Below are 26,101 nucleotides of genomic sequence, written 5' to 3' on the forward strand. Positions count from 1 at the left end.
ATACAGGGATCTTCTGGAATTTATGTGAAGTGTGGAAGCAGAAGCATCAACAATCAAAAACATATTACACAAACAAATGGACCACAGGTTCAAAGCTGATCCTGAAATAAGAATGGATATGCCCTCTAAAACCACTAATAAATGATAGGGACTTGAGGGGGCAGCATGAGAAATAAGCTCGTAAGAGGGAACCAGGCACGAGAGGCCTCCTTAAAGAGCTTCTCGTAACTATTGCTGCTAGAGACCAGTACTTGGCTAGAAAAACAGCTAGTCTGACTCATGAGATTTTTGATGTACTGAAATCCTTATGTCCAAGAGGCAAACTGGTGCACTATGGAGACCAGAAGAAAAACAAGGTATCATTTTATAAAATTTAAAGACCCAAACAAAACATTTTAATTGTTCACCACCACAGTTACAAATGTGATGGTCATTTCAATCCATTTCTTATGTTCCTCCCTTAAGCAAAAATAAGTGAAGGCAACTGAGGAGAAAGGAAACAGAACTCCTACTGCAGATGTTCTAAGTAGGAGAATGTCAATAATAGCATCCAAATTTAACATTCTTCATGAGGCAGGCAATTTTTTAAACCTTATTCCAGGTACAGAAAGTATTTGCCTCAGTGGATCAATTTTAAAGAAACTTCCAAGACCTGCAGAGATTTGCAGAAGAGACAGCTGACACATCTAATTGCCTAGAAGAAGTAAAGTTAAATGCACCATGTAGTTTCAAATCATTGGAATGAGTGATGGATGGACTTGACCTAAGATTATGAGGCTGAATTCAACTTACTATGCTGCTCATTAGCATTAGTTACAATACACTGGGAGAAAATTTTATATAAAATACATTCACTTAAGATACTAGTGCCCTTGAACCAAATGCATACAATTTACTTTTTAATTAGAGGACCTAAGTACAAATTAGAAGTGTTTCTGAGTATGAATCTGACTAATGTACATAGCATGTAATTCGTAAGAACCGTATGACTTGATCACGAAGTCTTTTTTCTGGCACTGTTTTTCTTCTGCTATACTGTTCAACAAATGACCCAGTAAAAGAAAAACAAAGTTTGATCACCTGAACTACTTACCCAAAACCAGTTTGGCAAAAATATTTAAATACATTACTATCTCAGAATTTCTCTAAATGTTAAGCATTTACAGATATTTTCTAAACATAGAATATTTCATCACCTGAATGTGATGATATGACCAGCTGCAGGATGAAAACAAAAACATTACACATTTCTCTGGATTATTAGGTCAATTGGCAAACTGTAAGAAGCATTTCAGTTTTTCAAATCTAGTGATAAAGCACATAGACTTTGGTACAAGTAACTTCCATTCCCTTTGTATGTTTCTGAATCAGTATAGCTGTATATACATCTGAACACACACAAAAATATGTTTAAGTTTGCAAAGCCAGACATTTTAAAACTCGAAATGCCAAAATTACGGCTGTCTATGAAAACTCCATCTGCTCTGCGGGACCACTCTACTGAGTCACTACACTTACAATTATACTACTTGTGATGCCTCCATCAATCCGTGCCTGGGATTAATTGGTTTGTTTTCTCTTTACTGTTTGGATACAGTATGGAGCAACTTATTTGAAGATGCTGATCATTTTTTTTAAATAACAGTTGAAAAAATTTTCTCAATTACTTTTGTATGATACTGTTTGTTAGAGTATATTAATATTTTTAAAAATATCGGCATGATAACAGGCACATGAAATGAGAAATATGATTAGATCTGTGAATTATCAGGAACTTAGTCCAAGGAAGAGTAAGCTGCCTGTGCCCAGTTTGATCTTCCACGTTTGTTTGCCTTCCAAAGTACTTCCCATTATATGTAGCAAATGCAAACTGAGAAACTAAGGTGGCACACCCTCTGCGTCGCAAAATGTAAGGAAGGGATGTGGTTAGAGCCACAGCATGAACAGTAAGGGAAAATACTTTTTCATACAGTTATATAAATATATACATGGTTATAGAGATGAAGGGCAACAGAGGGTAATCAAGAAGATAAAGCTGCAACCGTTTGCTCCCTTTTGCTCCTTCCCTACATGCAAAGTAAGTCTGTATTTGTTATATCGTGTTTAATTCATTCAAAATGAAGCACTTCTTAAAGTAGCAGCTGCAGGCTCTGACACTTTAGCAAGCCAGGTCTCATGGATTGAGCAGACAAAGCAACCGTGCAGTATTACTTAAGTTACTTGACTTGCTCCACAAAGCAATTTAGCAGCAGGTGTGGGGATAAATACAAACTCATTTTTTGAGTTTATAAACTTTGTCATTATATAAATGGCAACTTTATAAACTATGCCATTATTTCTTCTCTTTTTTCAGTTTTTTTCCTGCCTTATTCACCAGATACACTTCAATATTTGCAACAAATTGGACTGGAAAAGAGAAGGTTGCATGGATACCTACAGCAACCTCCCAGTACTGCAAGGGAACCTACAGAAAAGCTGGAAAAGGATTCTTCATCAGGAACTGTAGCAATAGGACAAGGAGCAATGGGTACACACTGAAAGAGGGGAATCTTAAGAGTGATATTAGAAAGACATTTTTCACTGTGAGGGTGGTTAGACACCAAGAACAGGTTGCTCAGGGAGTTTGTAGATACCCCGACCTTGGCAGTGCTCAAGGGCAGAGTGGATAAGGCCTTGAACAACTTGGTCTAGTGAGAGGCGTCCCTGCCCATGGCAGGGGGGTGGGACTAGATGATCTTTAAGGTCCCTTCTAACCCCTTAACATTCTCTGATTCTGTATTTTCATGTTGGCAACAGCCTCCTTCATTATTCAGTCCCAGTTCAACCCCAGAGCCACAGCCCTAAAATTTACACACATCTGTATCGCACTGTGTATGTTTCAAGTTTTGGTTTAGTTTAGTACTGAGGTTCACGATACTGCTCTTCTTTTGGAGACAATTCTGCTCATCTTCTGTTCATTAGAAAATAAATAAATAAATGGGAATTGCTTTCTTTACCAGTGAAAGATCTAGCATGGACCTATCACTTTAAATCTACTAGATATTCACTACTTTAAGGTATTTGTGCAGTGAGCTGTACAAACATGACTTCCTGCTCTGCTATTGCAAGTAAATTAGAACATAGCATGTAAGTGGTTCCAGATACAGATGTTGCATAAAGAACCAGATGTCAACAGCTTTACAGCTCTGCCCTAATTGTCTTCTATTTCTTCAAAGGTTAACCTCAGTTTGTACATTTTATAGAGTATCTTATTCAAGTTTAAAAAATAAAATTAACAGATATTATTATTAAAATTTTTAAAACTGGCTACACTTCTTCATGCATTATTTCAGTCAGTAAATTCCACTATGTTCTTGTTCCCTAGGTTTCATTCCAAAAATCCTATTCACTCACCCAATGCTGGGGAGAGGCTCTGAAAATTTGTTTCTTCCAAGGGTTGGTTCTTGCAGCTACAGGAGCACATGCACTGACTAGTAAAAACTCGCTCACGTGTTAGTTCTAAAAAACTGGTATCTAAGTATTTTTACAGCTCTGAAAGAATTGTTGGGCTTGCATGAAAAGAATCCTAAAAGTAAAAGAAGAAAAAATTTCAGGTTCCCCAGGAAACAGATACACAATCTCAAGTGCCCTCAAGTGCTGGCTGACATTCAGAGAGCTATGCAAGAAGCATGCATGTGCAAACAGTTGATGGAAAAACAAACACAAAACAACCTAACACTGGAAGTGTACGGCAAATTAAAAAGTTCACAGGCAACTATTTCTCCAGGCTTCAAGATCAGATCTAAATGACCACTTCCATCCAGGCTCAAGTATTTATTTTATTGTTGCTTAATTTACTTTAAGGAACGTAGGAGACTATCCTCCTCCTAACAGAAAAAGAAAATCTGTGGCAGCTACAGAGAGAATTAAGGACATTACCATGTTTATAAACAGTAAGAGACTTGTTTTAAATATAATGATATTCTTAAGACGTAAAGTCAAGTCACAGTAAAGTTTTACTAGAGCTTCAAACTCTAAACGAGATAAAAGTGTAGCATTTTCCAAGTCAGTTTAAATCAAATTTGTTCTCCTTGGAAAAACACAGTCAAAATTAAAACACAAGATGCCTTCTGAACTAGAACAGCGCACAGCATTTCCTTGTATGTTTTTTAGCATACTATTTCTAAGTTTAATTATATATTGTACATTGCATGAAATGTAATATTTATGCTTGTCTATGAGAATAAATTACATCCTCTTAACAAAAACATGTAAATAGAAATGTAACTGATACTCTTCAGTTATGCTTCTCATATTGAGTTGTAAAGGTTTTTTGAACTAAACTAATTTGGTAAGCCGAATCTTTAATTTTGTTGCAGAATTCTTCATCTACAATCCCTTCTCCAAAAAGACAAACCAAAATGCTCCAAAATGCACCATTATCTAACCTAGACCCATATTTTTGTAGTTTCTGTAGTTCAAAAAAATAAATTGCCCTTGCTCTCAGTTATAAATATTCCCAAAACAAACACATTTCCAGGTATTTTTTCTCATCTTGCTCCCTACTTTTCAAATTAAGTTACCTCTTGCAATGCATTCGTCATTGCTTACCCAACTGATTTCTCATGTCATGACAACACAGCTTCTGTTTCACGATTACCCCAAGAAGGTCACACAAATTGTAATTCCATTTTCAATTAGAGAGAGAAGAAAAAAAAAAAAAAAATGGGTGCAATCAGAAATTATTAGAACCCTTGTTCAGATTCCCTCCACATTCCAGAAGACAAAGACCAAACAAATTAGGTTTAGTATATGATGAGCAAAAGCACACCCTTTCAGCTGCATGCTCTTTTACATAAGCATTCATGCATACTAATATCATGAAAACAAAACACTTGACGATAACTCCAGAGTATTTAGTTTTTGCTCAGATTTATGATTATAAGCGCAAATAAAGTGACCAATGGCTTGAAATTTACATTCTACTGCTATATCATTAAGCGTCCAATATATGCGAAACATGAACCAGTTTATCCTATTAAAGCATGGCAATTTTCTGCATGTTTTTAGACATGCCAATCAGTTTAGATCAAAAGACTGGAAAACCACTCCAGCTTGCTGCTTTCAACCAGAATGATTTTCCAACCTTTTAAGAAGCAACCTCACAAATAGAAAAAAACTCAGTTTTCAACTGAAATACATTATGTCTTACTATATGCAAAATATCTGCACCTGCTACCTCATTGCAAAGTCTAACTGATCTTGGAGACATCCTAAATATTTTAGCAAAAGTCAAGGCTACACTTTTCTGAATCTTGTCCAATAGGAAAAGGACACCACTTAGGATACTGAGAGACAGATTGATAGTTTTAGGATGCAGATGCCAGGCTGCCTAAATAAGCATTGTTCAACAACCATCCTGTTTACTTCATAGCTCCTACAGAGAATATTACTGATGGATAAGAAGTTGTCATTGAAATGTCTTCATGTAGCCCTCAGGCTCATTAAACTGATTTTCATTTTCTTGATTTTGGGGAGGAAGGATCACATTATAATTTTCATACGTATGTATGGATTTCTGTTGATACACCCTAATTACATTAAATCTATTTTTAAAAGGCCACTAGAGAGATTGTACATAATATCATTGAAAAAGCATGCAAAATTAGCATCTTTTCACATTTCATTAGTATGCAAAAAGTTCTGCCAGATTTTACTGAAAAAACTGTAAGGTTCAAGCATTCTTCAGGGAAAATACAACTGATTTCCACATAATCCAGACATAATCTACTGTTTCAGACGATCCATAACTTCACTCAAATCCATATATAAAACCAAGCAGTGGAAACACATGTGGAAAAATATGAAATTCATCATCTTTTCTTAACTCCTTCAGGCTCTTTTCTTGGTCAGTTACAGTGAAATAGAGACTTTTTAAATTATTATTTTTATTAAGAAAAGGGTCAGCATAGCCATCGTGACACTTGAAAAAACTGCAATATATATTCCGTAGGAAAAATAACACAAGACAAATTACATCCAATATGCCTTCAGATTTATGAGTCACATCTGATTCACTTGTAGTAACACACTTTAAAAATGGGTTGAAAAATAAAATTGAGGAGCTGTAGGAACTTTTAACAAAATACAGCAGCGTACACATTTCCAAGTCTTATGCTCTTCTAAATACTATTGATTTATGTGTTTGACTACTTTTCTCTTTGGATAAAGTGATTACATGCAGATCACTCTTTTATTCCCCCAGAAACAGTCTGATTAATTTTTAAAGCACCATTTTGTCACTAGTTAGAGATTTGGCAGAAGAAAAGACAGCTGAGACACATTAATGTAGTTTCAGAAAGCAAAAGATAGAAGATAAACAGTGTTTGAAACTGTGCGACATAAGCAAGCCTGCACACAAGGAAACCGAAATGTGAAAATAAATACAGGTAAAGTGTTGTAAAGATTTTTTTTCCCCTGTCAGAAGAAAACAAATATCTACTAAGACAAATAACCACTTCCAAATTATGGTCCTGTTTCTAGAGCTGCTAGCTGAAATTTGTCTTTGTAGCAATAGCAACTCACTTACCTGGCTGTACTACAAACTGGCACATAACTGAAGATAAAGAGCAGATATATACGTATTCCACTAAGAACAGATGAACAAGTGTGCTACACTTCTTTTTCCTGAAGAAAAAAATCAACCAAAAAATAAAAAAACCTCTTCCCCACACCACAAGTATGTACTCAATGCTTTTTGGTTTCCTTTTTTATTTAACAAATATTATCAGTTGATCATTACCTCAAAGCATGAACAAACAGTTACCAATATGCTGTTCACCTGCAGTAAAACACCTAATCAGGGAAATCTTCAGTGGCCATTTATCTATCTATCTTTCTCCACACAACTGCTACCCAGAGCCACTTTGGGCTGAGTGCACCAGACCTCATTTGCACTTGGAAGCCCTGTATCTGGCTTAAACACTACTCAGAAATCCTTGACATCATACATAACCCAAGTAATTAAAACTCAGTGAACATACCAGTGAAGATACCAAGTACATTGGGGGGTAGACAGGGGAATGAGGGAAGCCTAAACGTAAGACAGTAAAAATTAAGAGTATTGCCTAGAACAGATCACTAACTTAGATCTTTAGTAGAACTTTTAGATCATTTATTAACTTGAAAGACTACTCTTTCTAGACCTCCAGTTGGTCTAAACTGATTTCAGAATTAAACTTTCAAACACTGCAGGTATCACAGGAAAGCTCAAAAACTCTATCAAAACCTGCAAGAAGTTGTATTTCATCTTTGCATCACTGTACTATCCATAGAGCCAGTCCTGTAAGCTGAGTAAATATGCAGTGTTGGGTACAGCAGCACAGTCCCCCAGTAGCACAGCGATGTCATGAAAGGCATTTATAACAAATAACTAATTTAGGAAAGTATGTTAATATTCAATCAATATTTAAGAATTTACATATAACTAGAGAACCTACTAACAAGCTTCTTTAGGGCTGTCTGCTGAGGCAAATTAGAACGCAAAACTAAATCCAAGGATTTGCATCCATTTAACCTGGTAATAATAAAGCTTGATTTCCAGTGTATTTGTCTCACAATAGTTTGTAAATTCTGACACTATTTTTTCTATGCTTAAGCCTCTTGCAATGTTTGAATCCCATATGAATTCTCTCCAAACTAAAAAGCCTGAGTCCAAGGCAGCCTATCTTCAGTAAGGTTACTTGGCCCCTTGTTTTACCCAGATGTTGGCCTCTCTGAAAAAACAGAACTAAGTTTTCTTTACTATTACTAGTTTTTCATCAAATGTAACTGAACTTGTTAATATGAAAAAAACCCTGGGCATGAGAAGGCAGAGATGAAAGAATAACAGGCAACTTAAGTCTCCAAAAAAAACCAAGATCTAGTTCTTTCAACAGTGTCCACCCAATTGACCTGTCATTTGTTCCCATTCCCCCACTGACATCGAGAAAAGGAACAAAAATACAGATTATTCTAATTTAAAGCTTCATGTATTTTCAAGTTGTCACAGAGCTGGTTGATCATCATTTCATAAGAATCTGAATGCAAACTCTGGAATCAAAAAATAGCATATTTCTTGGATTAAAAGAAAATAGTTATTAATATTTATAAATGTAGTTATCATAAGGTGCGGTTTTAATGCTTTTTTAAAGTCTTGTCCTATTGTTTATCTATACTCATTTAAGCACCTTCTCAACATGGCAAGTGACATTTGACATTCTTTTTTTTTTGAAACACATAAGGAAAAGAAGGGGATAACAATCAAGCCACACTAGTGAAAGATTTTTAAGCATTCCTATTCAAAAGATACAAGTTAAGGTTTCACTTGCTCTTTGGAAAGCCCCTCTTGTTATATAATGATTTTTTGTTGTTTTCAGAATCTCTCTTGTACTGCTACATAGAGGGGGGGAAACGGTGACACTATAACTCAAAAACTCAGTTAACAGAATAAAAATATGCTTTCTAAATTAAACAATGTAGCTTCACTCACCAGCAATTGATGGAGATGTACTCTGTATTTTAGTGAGACCAACAAACGAAGTTTTTTTCCCCTTCAGATCTTTTCCTCATCTCCAAATATATTCTATCAAGTTTTTACATACTGATTATTTATCTCTTGAATAAGGAAGCAGATATTTGCTGACCTTTTAGATTGATGAGATGAAGTTTTTTGTTCTTAGGCCACCTTTGAACAAACAGGTGTGATTTTCAGTAGCTTTAAAAAAGTTTAAAAATTCCTGTTTCACACATCAGTCTTCAAAAGGGTTTTCATACTTAACTCTCTTAGCTATATTATACGCAAAAAGATGAGACTTTTTCAACTGTCAGTAAAACTGACACAAATTTATTTTTCCCTTTTTAAACAAAATAATGATTTTACTTCTGGGTAAACCAAGGTATTTAACAAAATTGTGTGAGTGCAGTATGAAAGAGTGCTCTGAATGTTACCAAGTGTTAACATTCTTCAATTTAAACATACAATTGCACATATGTGCTAACTGTGAATGCACAGCGCATTAAAATATGTTGAAAAATCAGCAGCCAAATTTTAGCTCGGACTGCATGCCCTTAGTTTACTCAACTGTCTACCAGTCCAGGATATTAACTTTAGATGCCTAAATTACATAATGTGACCAGTCAGTACGAGCCTGTTAAGAAGCACAGGTGAAAGAGGAGTTAAAACAAGAAGCAATACAACAAACATCAATTTTAGCTTGGCTGTTACCTTGGTCTTCCCTCTAAGCCCTAACAGCAAGGTGGGGTCTAAATAATGCATCTTCTGTCCTGCAAAACATCTCTACCATGCACATGTCCTCCCTGCAAAGACAGATAAATCAAGTATGTACTTATCGGTTCACTTCTCAAGCAGTGTATCATCTTCCTTCCTTGAAAAGTTGCACATTGTTCCATTTGAAACAAATTTTGCAGCAGATGAGCATGTAACTTCGTTGTATCAATCCTTCCTTTAATCTCCGCACAGACCAACCCATCACCATTCCATAACAACAGGTAACTCAGCAGGCCATTCCTCTAACTATTTTTTACGTCTAATCTGTAAGATTTGAGGTCTTTATTTCATATGGGAAGGGTTGGTGTGGTTTTTATTAACAATTCTTCCCTAAGGAAGTACTCTGCTTTTGCCCACAGCCTAAGATGGATTTCTCACAGGAGTTTTTTTCAACGATACTGAAAATAAACTGCTGGGTTTATATGCTGAGATATGATTCCATGCAGTTTAAGATGTGGTGCTATCACCAGCTGTCCAGTACACCTTGACTGCAAAGTACTGAAGGGAGGGACTTCTTCCCTGTATACAAAAGTATAGCAATATATAATAAGGCCCTATTATACTACAGGCCACCTAATATCTATTAGGCATTAATGTAACAAATGGACAAATATAAACAAATATTCACTGCATTCTCTGAGAATCACAGAAACATCAGAACCTCTGAAAGTTATCTAGTCTGACTTCTCTCTTATAGCTGAACTATGATGGACACAAGGTTTTGTTTACCAAAGTCCAGAAACAAAGGATGAAGTTTCCACCACCTCTCTGGGTGCCTGTTGCAATACTGCACTACTCTCCTAGGAAGGAGTTTTTTACCTAATGTCCAACCTGAATCTCTTTCAAACCATAACTCTTATTCTTGATTTCAGCCTCTGCCACCAGCTGGAAGAGTTTAGCTCTATCACCTTTGTAAACTCTTCTTAAGTACTTACTTAGTCCAAGAATCAATTTGGCACCAGAATACAGCTCAGAACATCCCCATTTCGTGAGAGTTGCTAAATAAAAGTAGTCAAATGAAAGAAAGAAAGAGTAGGTTTACATTGGATGATCATTTAAGCTAGTTTAAGAACTGAAGGTCAGGACACTGGCATTTCTTTGTAAGGTTTGAAAAATGTGTCAATCTCTGGGTGAAGTCCACATGGCATGATACATGATAATAAACACAGATTAAAGATATACTAGAGATACATTTCTAGATGTAGAGGACAAGTGTTTTTATTTTCCTAGGTGTTTGATTTTACTATATTTTCTGCCTGACAATCTGTTACAGTTACCTGAACTCTTGCTATGACAATTTACCAAGCCCCTTGTGACAAAGTGGCCTGCAGACATACTGCTACATGAGAAGGATAACATACAGACAGCAATATTTTATTTTCCTCCAGAAATCAGGAAATCACTGAGTTTAAAATCAAGAGAGCTTTTCCCCTAACCTAATTCCCTCCACCCCCGCACACACAGACTTTAACCAGATTGTTTCAATTTTCACTCAACCTTGGTTTTTTTCTTTTTAAGTGTAGGACAGCCAATTCTTTAGGAAAAAATGCAGTGAAAACTGTGTGGGTTTGGAATTGAACAGACTCCTACTCATATTCTACATATTTTGCTTCATTCCTTCTATTTAGAGGTAAGTGTAATAAATACAACAGAACAAAAGGCATGAGTTCAACCTTTCAGATATCTGTAACATGCGCTTTTTATTATTCTGGTATGCAATTTTCACATTTTCCTAGATGTAGTTGATTTTGGGTGGCAACATGAAACCCTCAGAGAGATAAGATCAGTACTTACAATATTAAACAGCGTGGTCAGCACACCTAGAGTCCTGTCACATAAACAGACAGCAAATCTGTAACCCAAGCCTTAAAAGCTGATGCAGAAGGGGCTGAACTTACAGCAAAATGGGAAAATTATTACAGCTAAACAGAAAACATCAGCTCATACTGTTGTCTCCTTATCAATGAGGTTCCATATGCCACAGATCCTCACTCCATGGATTAATAACACAATTTAAGAAGTTTAACACTTTGCGGCCCAAGGTTCTATGGGCTTTCAGAAATGTTTCAGCCTAAATACAGACCCTAGCCTAGCACCCATGAAGTACATAAGGACATACAGTGCTGCCAAGAGGGAGAGCAGGGTATGTTTGACCACTACGGCCCACACACATTAGTAATTTCTATTTTTATGTAAAGGGATTTCTCAGGAGGAAAGATCAGGCAATAGGTAAGTTGACATTTTTAAGGGCAAGCATCTTTCAGACAAATTGCCTCATAGCCAGAATGTTTCTCCCAGACCCAGCTGGGTCTTGCCTGTGCTTTCGCATCTGACAAGATGTTGACAAAAACTATTTCTAACACTTGGGAAGATAACTATTTCACAAGGTCGACTTTTTTAAAAATAATTTGAAGACAGAAGAAATAGAAGATGCTTTCAGACTACACAGGATACATTCAGATACAGCTTTTCAAAATGTACAAGGTAGAGGTCAACACAACTGCGGTCACGGTTTGCAGCTTTTCTTAGTAGATCTTTGTATACAACTTGTGCCTAAAATCATATTGGGAAGACCTTTTTATGCCCACCAATAATAAAAGTCTCCAAATGCCTCTTTTCTTCACTAAGGAAACAGCCAAGATCAGATGATGCACATTCATGTTTCTTAATTTAAAAAAAAAAAAAAAAAAAAAAGGTACATTTTTTTCAAAATAATTACCTATGTTCTATCTTGAATGGCGTAATACTGTTTCTGATGTGGTTCTGACTGCAGAAGAGGCACACACAACAAGCTATGTAAGAGATACAAATCACTACACAAATACACGCACTGTATAGTTGGAGAAGTGAAAGCTTACCTCTTGACCAAGTTTTCCTCAACTAAAGAAGAAAACAGATACAAGGAACAAGAAGAAGGAAGCCACAAATAGGTGGAGGAAGAGGAACTGGACAACAGAGATATACATTGGAATTTATGCTTAATGTTTTGCCTATGCATAAATCACTGCAATATATCCACAGTACTATCTCAACATAGTGTGATACATTATACTACCCTTCCAATCTTACATGTGCTTCAGCAGATAAATCTAGAAGAGCATTTAGAAAGCAAAAATCTGCTTCATGAAGTAGCTGACTTGAGGTGCGTACATCAATACTTTATACTCTAAGAGATCAAAAGCTGATATGCACAATTTATTTTAATCATACCCATGGTTTTTGAGTGACAACACGTCTGCCATATTTTTAGACCATTTCCTGGATAGAAATACTTGAAAGAAAAGCCTCAAAAAGCAAGAGCTCATTTAGCAGTACTAAAAGTATATGAGGAAGAAAAAAGTTGAAAGCCTGTAGAAGAAATCTGATTTGCTCTGCAAAATCCAGGACATTCATACCAAAACACAAGCCAGAAAAATGTAAACAAAGGGGATGTCAGAGCAAATTCTTTTGTAGCAAGTAAGACATATAACAAAATTCAGGCAGCCTTTCTAATAGAACCTCTACAATCAACCCTGCAAAAGTGACACTCAAGTCTGATAAAAAAAATGAAACAATTTTTTTCTCACCTCAGTGCCTGGCAAAATCATGGAGAACTCCTCTTGGACACTATGCTAAGGCACATGGAAAATAAGAAGGTGATGGAGACAGCTAACATGGCTTCACTAAAGGTAAATCATACCTGAGAAATCTGGTGGCCTTCTACTAAGGGCTTACAACAGCAGTGGATGAGGGAAGAGCAGTGGACATTATATACATGGACTTCCGCAAAGCATTTGACACTGTCCTGCATGACATCCTTTTCTGGAAGCTGGAGAGATGTGGACTTAATGGATGGACCTCTCAGTAGATAAAATTTGGCTGGATGGCAGCACTCAGAGTTGCCGTCACCAGCTCAATGTCCAACAGAAAGCAGTGACAAGTGGATGTTCCTCAGGGGTCGGTATTGGGACGGACATTGTTAACATCTTTGTCGGTGACATGGACAATGGGACTGAGAGCACCCTCAGCAAGCTTGCTGCTGACATCAAGCTGTGTGGTGCAGTGGACAAGCTGGAGGGAAGGGATGCTGTCCAGAGGGACCCTGACAGGCTTTAGAGTTGGGCCTGTGCAAACCTCAGGTAGTTCAACGAGGCCAAGTGCAAGGTCCTGCAACTAGGTCGAGGCAATCCCAGCACAAGTATAGGCTGGGCAGAGAGTGAATCAAGACTAGCCCTGGGGAGAAAGACTTCAGGATGCTTGTGGACCGAAAAGCTCAACATGAGCTGCCAACGTACACTTGCAGTCTGGAAGCCAACTCTGAGCAACCTTACCCATTCTGTGATCTTTAAGGTCCCTTCCAACCCCTAATCATTCTATGATTTTACCAGAACACACCCTAAGGAAGACTTTACAAATGACAATTTGACAGTATGCAAAAAGCATGTAGTAGCTCCAGAAGAAAGGTAAGTCCTACTTCCAAGCAGCAAGAGACATACACAAGTCAATTGCTAGCTCTGACTAAAGATGTACATAAAGGTATACTATATATACAGCCACACTCTTCTGAAGGAAAGATTAATCAAGTATTTTCTAGAACAGGTCACCTACACTTTGGACAAACACTTGAAAGAGAGATTTTAATTATATACTTGATTGCAACTGTGTAACTGCAACCACATTACATAATGTCAACATAAACACGTCTGATGCCAACCAGAGGGCAAAGTCAAGAAGCCAGAGATGACCTACACCACTGTAATTTTTAAAAAAATCAACAAACAGTGCATGTGCTTATCACAGGTTGCTTGAGATACACACTGAGTACACTGAGACCAAGAGTTGTGTCTACTGTAATTTTTAATTCTACATAGCTACATCCTAAAAGCTCTACAGATGTCCTCAAAATAATTGCTAGCATAGTCACTAAAAAAAAAAAGCAAACACACATTTGGCAGAAGTTTTTAACTGAAATAGTTTCATATACAAAATACAGTAAAAATAAGAAACCAAAAGTAACACTACACAGACTTCGCTAAGTGTGTTTGTTTCCTTGCAAGTAACCAGAGCATAAACATATTGTAACCGTACAGGCAGATTTCTCCAAACACAGAGGAGGCAAAATAACTTGTTCTTACCTAGATTGTTTCAGACATTTGTGAGAGATTTCCAGAAATCACTGTCAAAGTCTGCACAAAGCCATACAGGGATTTGACACATACCAGGGTGTTTCACACAATCCACAGCAGAGATCATCTACGTACAAGCATAAACCCATCGCACCTTCAGGACACACTGGGCTTTCAGGGCCTTCTCAGGTCATCACGTGGTTTACACCCAGTAAGTCTTCTATGGGACAGACAGTCAGACCTTGGGTATTTCAAATTCACTGAGCACATGCCATACTATGTCCACATGACACCTCTGTCTGGGAAATGTTGCAACTTCATTGCAACTTCATTCAGCAAATTCCATCCTTTCACGGGCAACAGAGCTGAATCTCATGAGCAGTGAGAGAAGCATCTCATATGCCTGTTCATTTTCTACTTTCTTTAAATCATTATGGAAATTATGTATTTCCTGGGGAAAGCATCAGTAGAAATAACACAAGATCAACACATTGCTTTTGTAATTCCTTTAAAAATTAAGATGTGAACTGCTTTGGTTACAAGCCTGTCCTCTACCTAGAGCTCCATCTTATTTTTTATTCTATTACAATGCATTCAATAGTCTTTAATCATTAGCTAGGAAATCCTCAAATCCTCTACACAGGTTTGTGGTGTTAGACCCATTTTTCCTTATCTGGATGCATGACAGATTACATAACAAAGTTAACATTTCTTAAAAAGCCCAGTTTCTTTAAACTAATTCAGATTACTCCCTTTCACTGAAGTTATGTTTTTACTAGCATCTTCTCAGATATGGTCCAAAAGTAACTGTAACTAAGCTACAAACTCATGTTACATACATCAACTTACAGTTTCCAGGGTGGAGAACAAAAAATGAAAAGTCAATAAAAGATTAAACTGTAAACATCAAAAGTCTCCCTTGAGTTTGGTAAATGTTTATGTGCATAAAGACAAGGCACCTTGCATTCCTCGAATTCTATTTAACAACTTAGTACTTCCATAACACAGGCAGAGGAAAGCATTTGGTGCTGAGAAAAACTCACTTTACGGGGGAAAAAAAAAAAAATTAACACTTTGTTACCAGTGTACACCAGTAAAAACACCGTGAGAATTTAAGTGTCATAGATAAACACCACATCTGTAATAACTTTTCTAGAACATATAAAGACTGTGACTACAAGACAACAGTGTTGTGAATACATGAAATGTTTACATTCGTATGTTTGAATGAAGATATGACTTTTGGTCAGCATGGTAAAACCTGTCACAGTTTCTCTGTTTATCCTGAAGCTAAAAATCTCTATAGCAGCCTATTTACTGAGTCCCAATCCCACCCTAAAGGAATTGATTTCATTATCACCAGGTAACAATAAACAAGAGTTTATTTTAGGAGAGTGTGTAGGTTTGGGGGGAAAAACAAACAAAAAACCCACCCAAACAAAAACCACCCACAAACAAACAAAACCCCCATCATTCATATAAACACCCCACATGTTTTCCATGACTGCTTAAAAACATTGCAGAAAAAGTTAAATATATTCTCATATCAACCTTTGGAAAAGGTTTTCTCCTTTCTTTGCTCAGACCACAAGTTTAGAGATTCCAGCCTGGGAAAACAAAACTGAGTTCATTTTTGTTTTCCTTTTTTATTTATTTAAGTTATAGTTTCCTTATAATGACAACCAGAAGCAAAAGTGGATGCATACCTGTTCCTAAGTGTGTTTGGTTCAATTCTCAGGAATGCTCTTAAAAAGGCTCTTGATTTGATTTGTAGCAATTCTCCTAATTAAACACCAGATACCTTACATAAAGATGACTCTGGGCACAGTATTCCAGTTGCAGTATGCTACTTGAACCAAGTACTTTTCTTTTTTGTCCTTTCCCAAAATGGCCTCTCTTTTTATCACTTTTTTTTTCCCCCTATGGTAGAATTTCAGAATTATTCAAACAACTGAACCATCCACAACACTAGTTTTACAAATCAGTCTGAACTACACAGCCTATGCAGCTCAAATCTTACTTTCTCTGCTTCTCATCAATTTTTTTTCTTGTGTTTGTTTTATCATTTTTGCATTCCTTACAACTTCTAAAGCCTTCAAGTGCTGAAGGCCTAGCCAGCACATGATCTTAGCAGCTGACTTAAGGGCTATTTTATAAAGCACACATTCTCACGTCAAATAACACTGCATTATGTACTCAAAGTTTGCAAAACTTGGCAATGCCACTAGAATACCCCAACTCATCGTGAGATATAACGATGACAAAGAATTTCAGTAAAAACAAAATACAAGTAATAACTAATATCCCCTTTGAATTGAACTTGTATGAATTTGTATTAAAAAGCCGTATAAAGATTACTTTCTTTGTCTTTTTAGTATAAAAAGTCTTGGTAACATGGTAATTCCATATAATTAAAGTGCGCTTTACATTACACTTTTGTCCTGGAGAAGTGGTTTTATTGTGTGCAGCTAATTCAAAAAGGGCAATAATTCATAGGTTTTGTCTTCAGAAAACAAAGATCATATTTTACAATATTCGCCCACTGTTCTTGTGGGGGAGTCAGCCTAGAAGTCAAACACTGGCACATATTTTAAAGTTGATCCTCATTTCTTGTCAACTACATCATCATTTAAATGCTAAAGTTCCATTTTAACTGAAAAAAAAAACCAGCCCCACACTGACAAGTCTCAGGGTTTTCACATCACTGGTTCTAAGCAAGACAAACAAAACACACAAACTCAAAGGAATCAAATTTCATTGTCTTCAGAAGAGTTCTTAACAGATTTAAATGTGTTAGAATTTATGTCAGAAATCAGTATGTAGCATTTCATCTTCTGATCTGTAAAGGAAGTGTCTTTACAGTTATCTCAGGATAAAATTTCTGAAAGAATGTCTCCCATGGAAAATACAGAAAAAAACCCACACTTTGCTCATTCCATTTTTCACATCATGTACATTAGATTATCACTATAATAACACTCACTACCAAAATTTAAAATCTAAACAGCATCTGAAGTGCAAAAGTTAAAGTACTCTAATGTAAATAAATGCAAATACATGTTTATAAGGAAATATAAACTTCTAAATTATACATAGCATTAAGTTTTACACATGTGAACCCACATGTATATTATTTATATACAAGACCACCACAAAGATACAGAAATATGGAGGGTCTATACATATATACACATACACACACTGTATTAACATCCTACTCAGGCCTACATATGATCCACTCTGCACACTTTGAGAAGTTTATTTAAATTTAACGTAAATTCTGAGCAGGAGTAAATTAAGCAGGTGTATAAATAAACCTGTGAACAGTAAGGGTCATAATCATCTCAAATCAGGTATGCCCACATTACCACGGAAGAGGCTCCCTATAAACAGATCATCTGATTCTGATACTGAAGAAAAGTCAGCACAATCCTAAAAATAAAGCTGTGTGCAAGAGGACTGCTTAAATATTTAACAGCACACCACAGACATGGTGTTGATTTTAGCAGTCTAAGATGACAACCATTGAGAAATACAAAACCACAATTTCTCATCCTTATATACTGCTTCAACAGTCCAGACCAAATAGAAAGTTTGGAAGAAAATTGTTGACCACTACTCTACAGACCCAGAAAAACTTAAAAAATAGCACGAGATTTCAATATAAAATTCTTCACAGCGTAGTCTCCTGCTTAAATATGATAAGCAAATACATCTTTGTTATCAAATCAAGAGCAGACAATATTTCAAATCATTTCAGGAAAAGATAAAATCATGAACCTACAACAGACAAATAACTACCTCGTAACAGTTCCAGATATCACATGATTTTTTTTTAAGTCTCTGCCAGTATGCCAAGTAACTTTGAATATGCAAACAATCCCATCAGGTTTAGTGAAACAATTGTGTATATAGATACACTTTCAGGCTTAAGCTTAAAATGAAGACTCTAAGGACTAAATAACATACAAATTGCTCTGTAGGGTGGAGGAGGTAGAGGCTACCACTTAACAAGAAAAGAAAGTAAAAACAAACAAACCAAAGCCTTTCTTCCAGTTTTCCCTTTCTTTGAGCCACTTCCCTCTCGACAACCTTGGGAAAGCAGATATTTCAGCTCTGAGAAACTGTGACTAGAGGAAAGTTCCTCATTCAAGTGTGCCCTGCAGAGAAGCAGCTAAATGATGCTCTCTTTTATGCAATTAAGAAACTGCAACAAACTAGTGTTCAACATTTTTATGTCAGTACTCACTAAAGTAAGTTTGACTTTTTGAGCACAGGCCAGCACATTTAGTTTTCTTTACACAATGGTACATTGTTAGGAAATGAGTTTTAAAATCAAGTTTGTAGTAAGCCTATTAAATTAATAAACTACTCAAGAACAGTAAATAGAAACAATGAATACAACAATCTTAGCTTTTCCATTCTTGCTAGCACAATAATTTCTGAACGGTGAAATATGAAAAGTATTCAATCTGTTTCAGACGTATATGTGACCAAGTGACAAGTGTTGGCCTAGCTTTGAAAACAAATATGGTAATGTGAAATGGTACACCTTTCTACAAAAGTTAATTTAAAAAAGCAGGTAGCCATTTCTTAAACTATAAAGAATGCAAAATTTAGAAATAAGGATGTATATTTTATACTTTTTTGAAAACACTTCATTAGTTGCTCTTCAACAAAAGAGAAGTTCCACTATTTAGTGAAGTCCAGATTGATGATCTACAAAGAGATGTAAGGCAAAGCAATCAACTTAAAAAAAAAAAAAGCAAGAACAATAAAACCCCACTCCTGCCTGAAATTATTTTACCTCGGTAAAAACAAGGGGGAAGAGGAAGACAATTTTTTTCCATTAAAATCATCCTGAATATTTAGGCTGGCTTTTTTCTCCTTTGCAATCACTATGATAGTTTTACCTGGGTCTTTCACACAATAAATACGGATAAAGTAAAACTTAACTTTATTATACAACACGATTGTTAAAACATAGAAATCGCAAAAGGCAAAGGCAGCGGTGGCTCAGGCAGAAGCCCGGTGGATTTCGGCGTATGGAGCGAGGTTTACCGAAGTGCAGGTGAACTGCGCCTGACAATGGTGTCTCTCCGGAGGGTCTGCGGTGAGTGCCACCCCCGCCCGCCCAAAGACCCACCGCGGCCAGCAGCAGCCGCCAGCCAGGGCTGACTCAGTCCCCTCCCGCTCCACGGCCACCTGCCAGCTCCCGGGGCTGGCCCCCGGCGCCACCCCTCATCGCGCACCCCTGTCCCCGGCGCAGCGCCCGCCCCCACGGCCCGGCACCGGCCGGGCAGCACCGCGGGACCCCAGCCCCGGCCGGCGGCTCTGCCGGGCTGCCCGGCACAAGGAAAGGCGTGCGAAGCGCTGCGCGCCGCTTTGAATCCTGGGCTGTCGGGCTTGGTTTTTCCTTGTTGCTGTTTGTCTTTTTTTTTTTTTTTTTTTTTTGGTGGAAACTTTCCTTTCCCAGCAGAGGCCGGTACAGCGTGAACTGCCCCGGGGCGCCGCGCTACCATCACAGCTGACAGCTTTCTGCCCCCCGCGCCCCCCCCGTTCCGCAGCACTAAAAAGCAGCGGATAGATCCGGCCGGAGTTTGTTTTTAATAACGGCTTTCAGTTCGCACAACCACTTGCATCCCCTGCCAGCAAAATAAAAGCCAAGCTCGCATACGAGCATCCCGCACAGAACCTCCTCCACACCGGGGTCGTGGGGGGCACGGCAGAGAGACAACCGGGACGCCGCGGGGCAGGAAGTGGGGACGGCGGCAGGGAAGTTGGGATGGGTTTTGTTTATCCCTGGAGCAGAGCCGCCGGGAAAGGAAAGTTCACAGCCAACAACGGCGCCCACGAGCAGCGGGTCCGGGCTGGAAGGAGGAGGCTCGCTTTGGGGCCTTCTTCTTACCTTCTGGTCTACGATGGAGCAAGCCATTTCCCGGACGTGGGCGAGGCTGAAGTCGCCCGAGGAATCCTGCAGCAGCAGCACCGGCTCCCGGCTCAGCCCGATCTGGAGGTGGAAGGCGACGCCGCCACCGCCGGCAGCAGCCCCCGGCGGCGGCAGCGGGCTGGGCGGCCGGGCGCTCATCGGAAACTTCCCGCCGGAGCCGCCGCCGGAGCCGAGGAGTCACGGACGAAGGGGCAGAGTCAGGCACCGCCGCAAAAAGTTTGCGGCCGCCCCGGAGGCGCCGGGCGAGTTTCCCCGCGAAGTTTCAGGAAAGTCCCTCTGAGCTCCTCCCGGGTGAAAATGGCGGGGGGGTGGCGGGAGGACCGAGGAGGATGCAGACAGGAAAAGGCGGCGAGAAAGACGCGCGGGGGGAGCCCAACCCAGAACCGCCGAGGTGGTGCCGTCGCTCGGGCTGTTGGCGCCGTGCGCGGCGCGGGGGCGGGACGGGCCGCGCCCTCCGCCGGGACGGGCCCGCGCCCAGCTGGGCTGGGCTGGGCCGCGCAGGTCCGCCACCAAAGGGCGGCCGCCTCCCGGCCAGGCGGCCCGGGCACGGGGTCGGATGGTTCTCCGTGGTGGAGCGAGGCGCATCTGGCTCCGGTATCCCCACCTGGCCCAGTCAGTGGGTTGCAGTGCTTGCAGGGGTGAGAGCCTCCTCGTCCCCCGTGATTCCCGTTGAGCAGTACCTCAAGAGGCAGGTGGAGGCAGAGCCTGAGGACAGTCGGGAGCTTCCCTTGCTGGCAGGCAGCACGGTGGCCTCTCCCGGGCAAGGCGGCAGCTGCCCTCGAGGGCGGAAAATAGTACCAGGGAAGCGGGAGCTCCCGTCTGGCTCCGACTCTTCTGCCCGGCCTCGGTCGGCCGCTCCGGTCAGCATCGTGCCTCACCCTCCAGCACTCGCCGCGGGTTTTGGGAAGACGTAGGGACAGGACGCACCCATCTCTTCTCTAAAACAGCTTCCAGTTTCAGGTATAGTCTGTGCTAAGGAGGAACACCCTGCCAAACCAAAACCAGGATGAGTTACACTTCCCAACTCTTGGGATCGGTGCAAGACCCACACGTTTGCACAAGCAGCACTCATGGCAAGGCAACATTTAGTCTAAAAAACCTTCTCTCGAAGATGTGCAAAGGCAGTGGAAATCTGAGCTGTAAATATTTTAAATACCAACGGAAAAACTCTTAAGCTAGGTATATGTGGCACCTGTAGGGATGACTACTACATGTGTATGTTTGAAAATTCAGTAGTTGATCTGATTTACAACTTGTTTCATTGCAAATTGCTTTTTTTGACCAAAATTTACATCTGCAGTGTTGTTTCATTTTGATCCTGTGTTAGTAGGACCCATTCTACTGTTGTCAGCTGATTTCCAACCTGGGAAGTACTGCAAGCTTCCCATGATCCCGTGGCCTAGCCAGCTTTTCTGTACAGGAGTCAACGTAAACATACTAGAGAAACATATTAGAAAATCCCGCAGCCCTGCTTAATTGTTGAATCTGAGGTTCAGAGTGGACCCTCTTACTTCCTAAACTCCCAATGAGAGCTTAGGCATGGCTAGTTCAAATCTTTAATTCAGACGTGGCTCGTATCTTAAAGATATGAAAGAATACCTAAAGCACTCAACAGGAGGGTCTCCCTTACACTTTTGTGTTTTCATTCTAGCTCAATTCTAAATAGATTTTCCTTTGTATGTTTCATCCATATAGTAAATAATAGAGTGAACGTCGCCATCAGACTTAAAGTTGTGCTTTCACAAATTCATATCAAACCTACTTTTGCTGATGCGTTTGATGGCAACTCTTTAAGAAACCTAAACCACTCATTCATGACACAGCCCTTTAGTAATTCATCAGATAACTAGAGCAGAGGTAGCAGTAACAATACTGAGAATTACATGTCCTTGGTTTTCTCATGTATGTGAAATCAAGTGATAGAAGTGATATGACATGACTTACCTGCAGCTCCACATCCTCTGTACAGACACAACTTTTTCTTCAAAAAGAAAGGTTACAGTATTTTTTTAAAGTTGTAGGTTGCTGAGTTGTTTGTTAAGTATGGCAGCTGTGTTGAATACACCTTTGTAATCAGAATAGATTAGGGCAGGATTTCTTCTGCTCTGTGCCAGCCAGTCATATACAAATGTCATTTATAAAAGGATTCAGTGGCACCACGTGATGTGCTCCTGAGTACAACCTGGCCTGTTGTATATACTGAAATGTCACCTATTTCATGATCCTTCCAGATCAGGGGATTGTTGTGCTGATGCTAGGGAAAGGAAAAATCGTTCACAGCAGTATCCGACCTCATACAGTGTGCATGCCTGGTTGCTAATCTGTACATGCACAGGTGGAAAAACCACTGGAAGTTTAGGTTTCACTGCGCCTGTACACATCAATTTAGCAGTACATGAACTGACACCTCGAAGTTGTGGGGGGAAAAATGAGTTTGCTACACACAGTTACACAGTTTATGTATCTGGCCATGTACAGGAAGAGGGCAGTCAGCAGAGGATGTCACTGTAACATCACATTATGAAAGCATCTCTAAGCTGCCCTCAAGGTACAATTTCTGTAATGTTACCTCTAATTGCTCTACATTGCCAGACTATGAAGGGTGAATAGTAGTCTTTGTATGTTCTCATGCATTGTATGCATTGTATACTTGACCCTCCACTTCGGTGTGTTTCTGAACCTGTGATCTTCTGTTCTTTCAGCTTTCTGCATTGTATAGATGGAATTCTGTTCTATTCATTGGGAGTGAGTAACATCCCCTTCATAAAGTTTTTATTCCTTTTTGCTTTTCTCTATCTGTGATATAACTGGTCCTTTTTTGAACAGACAATTATCCATTTATCTTCCATCTTTTCAACAGAAGCAATTTTATGGCACATATGTTTTAATTAAAAAAACAAACAAACAGCCAGCAAAGACTAATGCAGAATATGCCTAAGCAATGGAGAATATTATGTAAGTCAATTTCTTTGACCTAGATGGTGGTAGTTTCTAGGTTAAAGTTGTTGAGCTAAAATTTAGTTCCTGTATGTTTACAAAGAGAGAACACAGGTCATTACAATGAGGTGTTTACTATGGGTTTTGTGAGGCAGATAGTGGAATATCATATCTCATTCTGTGATCACTATTTTGAAAAATAGGTTGCTTGGCAATATGCTCAATAGTATAGTGTATCTTGGCAAGAAGAAAATAATAGAAGAAAAGCAAATAAAGAGTAAGAAGAAGCAGTCACTGATAGAAAGTGAGACTGAAAATAAGGTTTAAATTTTAACTGTGAAAACAAGTAGTCATTAGAATGAATAAGCCATGAAAGTGACAGGCAGCCTTTTCTGATGTTTGCAAGTTTAGAGTGAGTGTTTACTCACAAGCTTTTTGGGCTCAGTACTGTGGTAACTTCTTTGGTTTCCCAAGGTAAGAGTGGAAGACATCTGCCTTTAGCTGTTTGTTTGTTGTGTTCCTAATGAGATCCAGAAAAGACAGACCACATGAATTCAAAGATGTAAAGATAGTAATTTTTCTTTCTCCCTTGTAAGTAATGTATCTTTTCTCAGAAGGAAAGCATCACCTGTCTAGGAAGAAAGTGATTTGGCATAAATCCTTTGTGCATTAGGTCACTTTCACATGTGCACTTCTGCTGGACTCCATAAGCAGTTCAACACAAAGCAGAAGCCTGTAGAAGAGTTTACCTTCCAAGCCACTGCTGAAGATAATGGTTTTTCATCCTTGAAAATTTATCTCTTCTACGTGCAACAGTTCAAATGTTAAAGTAGGCAAAGACACTTCATTGCTGAATCAGGCAATACCTATTTTTGCATTCTGACACTAAAATTGTTCAGTTTCTTTCATCTAACACATTCTCAATCTACTCACACACCTCTATGCTAGAGCAGAAACCTCAAATTTTACAAGGAGTAGCTCTCATGTCTAGAGGTGATTTACATATTCTTTATATAGACTTAGATTTTAACATTGAACATTGAGCCAAATCTGTTTATGTCAAGAATAAGTGAACATACCTTGTTTCTACAGTTGAATACAGACTGTGTTATTTGCATTCTTACTAAACAGCAAAATGTGCTTTATTAAAGACAGGTCTACAAAAGTGAAAACCTTTTTTCTTTCTGCTGTTTTCAGGTGCCGAAATGATGTTTAAAGTAGACTGCATGCTCCTGTAATTTCTCTCCTGAAACAAAAGCAGAGCATTGAAAACTAATTATCAAAGGAAAAAAAGAGTAAAACTGACTGGTAAATACAATGGAATGAAATTTGGGAAGAAATGTGTAGACTATGATGGAAAGTAAAAGGATTCTAGAGTTGGAAATGCAAATGTCACTGAATCTGGAATTGGTATTGTGTTAGGGCTGAACTGGTAAGTAAAATGGAGCTGGTATCTGAACTACTGACAACATAGTTTCACAGATAAGCTCCTGGGTATTTTTTTGGAGAGAAGAAGCAGATGTTAGCTGTACAACTGGTTAGGGATTTCCCGATAAACTACTTATGTCCGTGAGAAAATGATAACATTTCAAGATCTAAATGGTTGTTGTGAATACGGTCAGTAAATCTCCCAAATTTTTTGTTTGTTGTTTTGGTTTTGTTGGTTTGTTTTAAAAGAATGTTTCCAATTGTTGAAAGTGCTTCATCATTTCTAAAAGGAAAGGAGTATTATCTTCCATGACTTTATACTAAAAGTAGATCGTTAGGACAAAACATTTAAAAATGGTAAGCTTAATAATTTAAAATTCAAGTTTAAAAATCTGATACAACTCAATGTAGTATTTTTTTTAATGAATCACAAAAAAAGTCTCATTTTTTTCTCTTTTTATATCTTGGAATTGGAAGTTAAGGTCTGGTTCAGGCTGGCAAAACTGTTTGCTGACTATGGAAGCATGTCACTGGGCAAATGGATCACAGACATACAAGGTAGATAACATTAAAATAGATCTGAAATATTGCAGAATAAAGCATTTTTATGCCAAATATCTGCATACTCTGTTTCTTTGAGCAAAAAGTGTGCTGCTTTGAGAGGGAAAAGGTTTTTTTTGTTTTCTTTATTCTCTGTGCACCAAACTGACCTCACTGTACTTGAAAAATTCTGGGAGAGGGCAGGCTCTGTTTATCCCAAAGTATGCATTGAGGATGTTTGTTATGGCTTGATGATAGAATAACTGATACATTCAGATAAGCATGAGTATCTTGGCAGTGTTTGTGCATATTTGTATAAATTGTCCTCACTGGCTCTCTGGTTCTTAGGAGCACAGTATGCCTGGAACAAGATGGTCGTTGCTGCTAAAAACTGCTGAGACACTCTTCCCATCCTGGAGATACTGAAGTGAGGTAGTCATTGTGCCTAAAGGAAGACACAGCACAGGTTTAATTCAGTAATTTCTTAATTCTATGTCTTAGGTGATTTCTGAATAGACTATCCTGTGTGAAGGACACTTTTTTTATCACTTACATACCACCATTTCACTAAACAGTCCTGAATGGTACTGTCTTACAATTCTACAGTGACCTAACATTTATGGGTCCAAGAGCTATATGCTTTCTAATTGTATATAATATGCATTTCCTCTTTAGAAATTATTGCATGATTTTCACTTTTTAGTTGGGCATAAATTTCAATAAGCAGCTAGTGTGTTTGCTGCATTTGGTAATTTTATTCAAACTAGATTGATAATCCCATTAGTAAAATATGTATGCTATTGAAAATCAATTATACAGTATTTTAGGGGGTTT

The 26,101-nt window shown here is 38.5% G+C and overlaps 1 protein-coding gene across 1 annotated transcript in view; it reads right to left on the bottom strand.

Annotated features, from left to right (window-relative positions):
* The window catches only part of PRKD1 (protein kinase D1), a 120,272-nt gene extending 99,649 nt beyond the window's left edge, over positions 1-20,623 (bottom strand). Inside the window, exon 1 of the mRNA XM_082283044.1 lies at positions 20,321-20,623. Within this exon, the coding sequence (XP_082139170.1) occupies positions 20,321-20,500 (180 nt within the window). The 5' untranslated portion in view covers positions 20,501-20,623. The remainder of the gene's footprint in view (positions 1-20,320) is intronic.
* Between the last annotated feature and the right edge of the window lie 5,478 nt (positions 20,624-26,101).

This window comes from Coloeus monedula (assembly GCF_965178545.1).
Source record: "Coloeus monedula genome assembly, chromosome: 6".
Classification (NCBI taxonomy): Eukaryota; Metazoa; Chordata; class Aves; order Passeriformes; family Corvidae; genus Coloeus; species Coloeus monedula.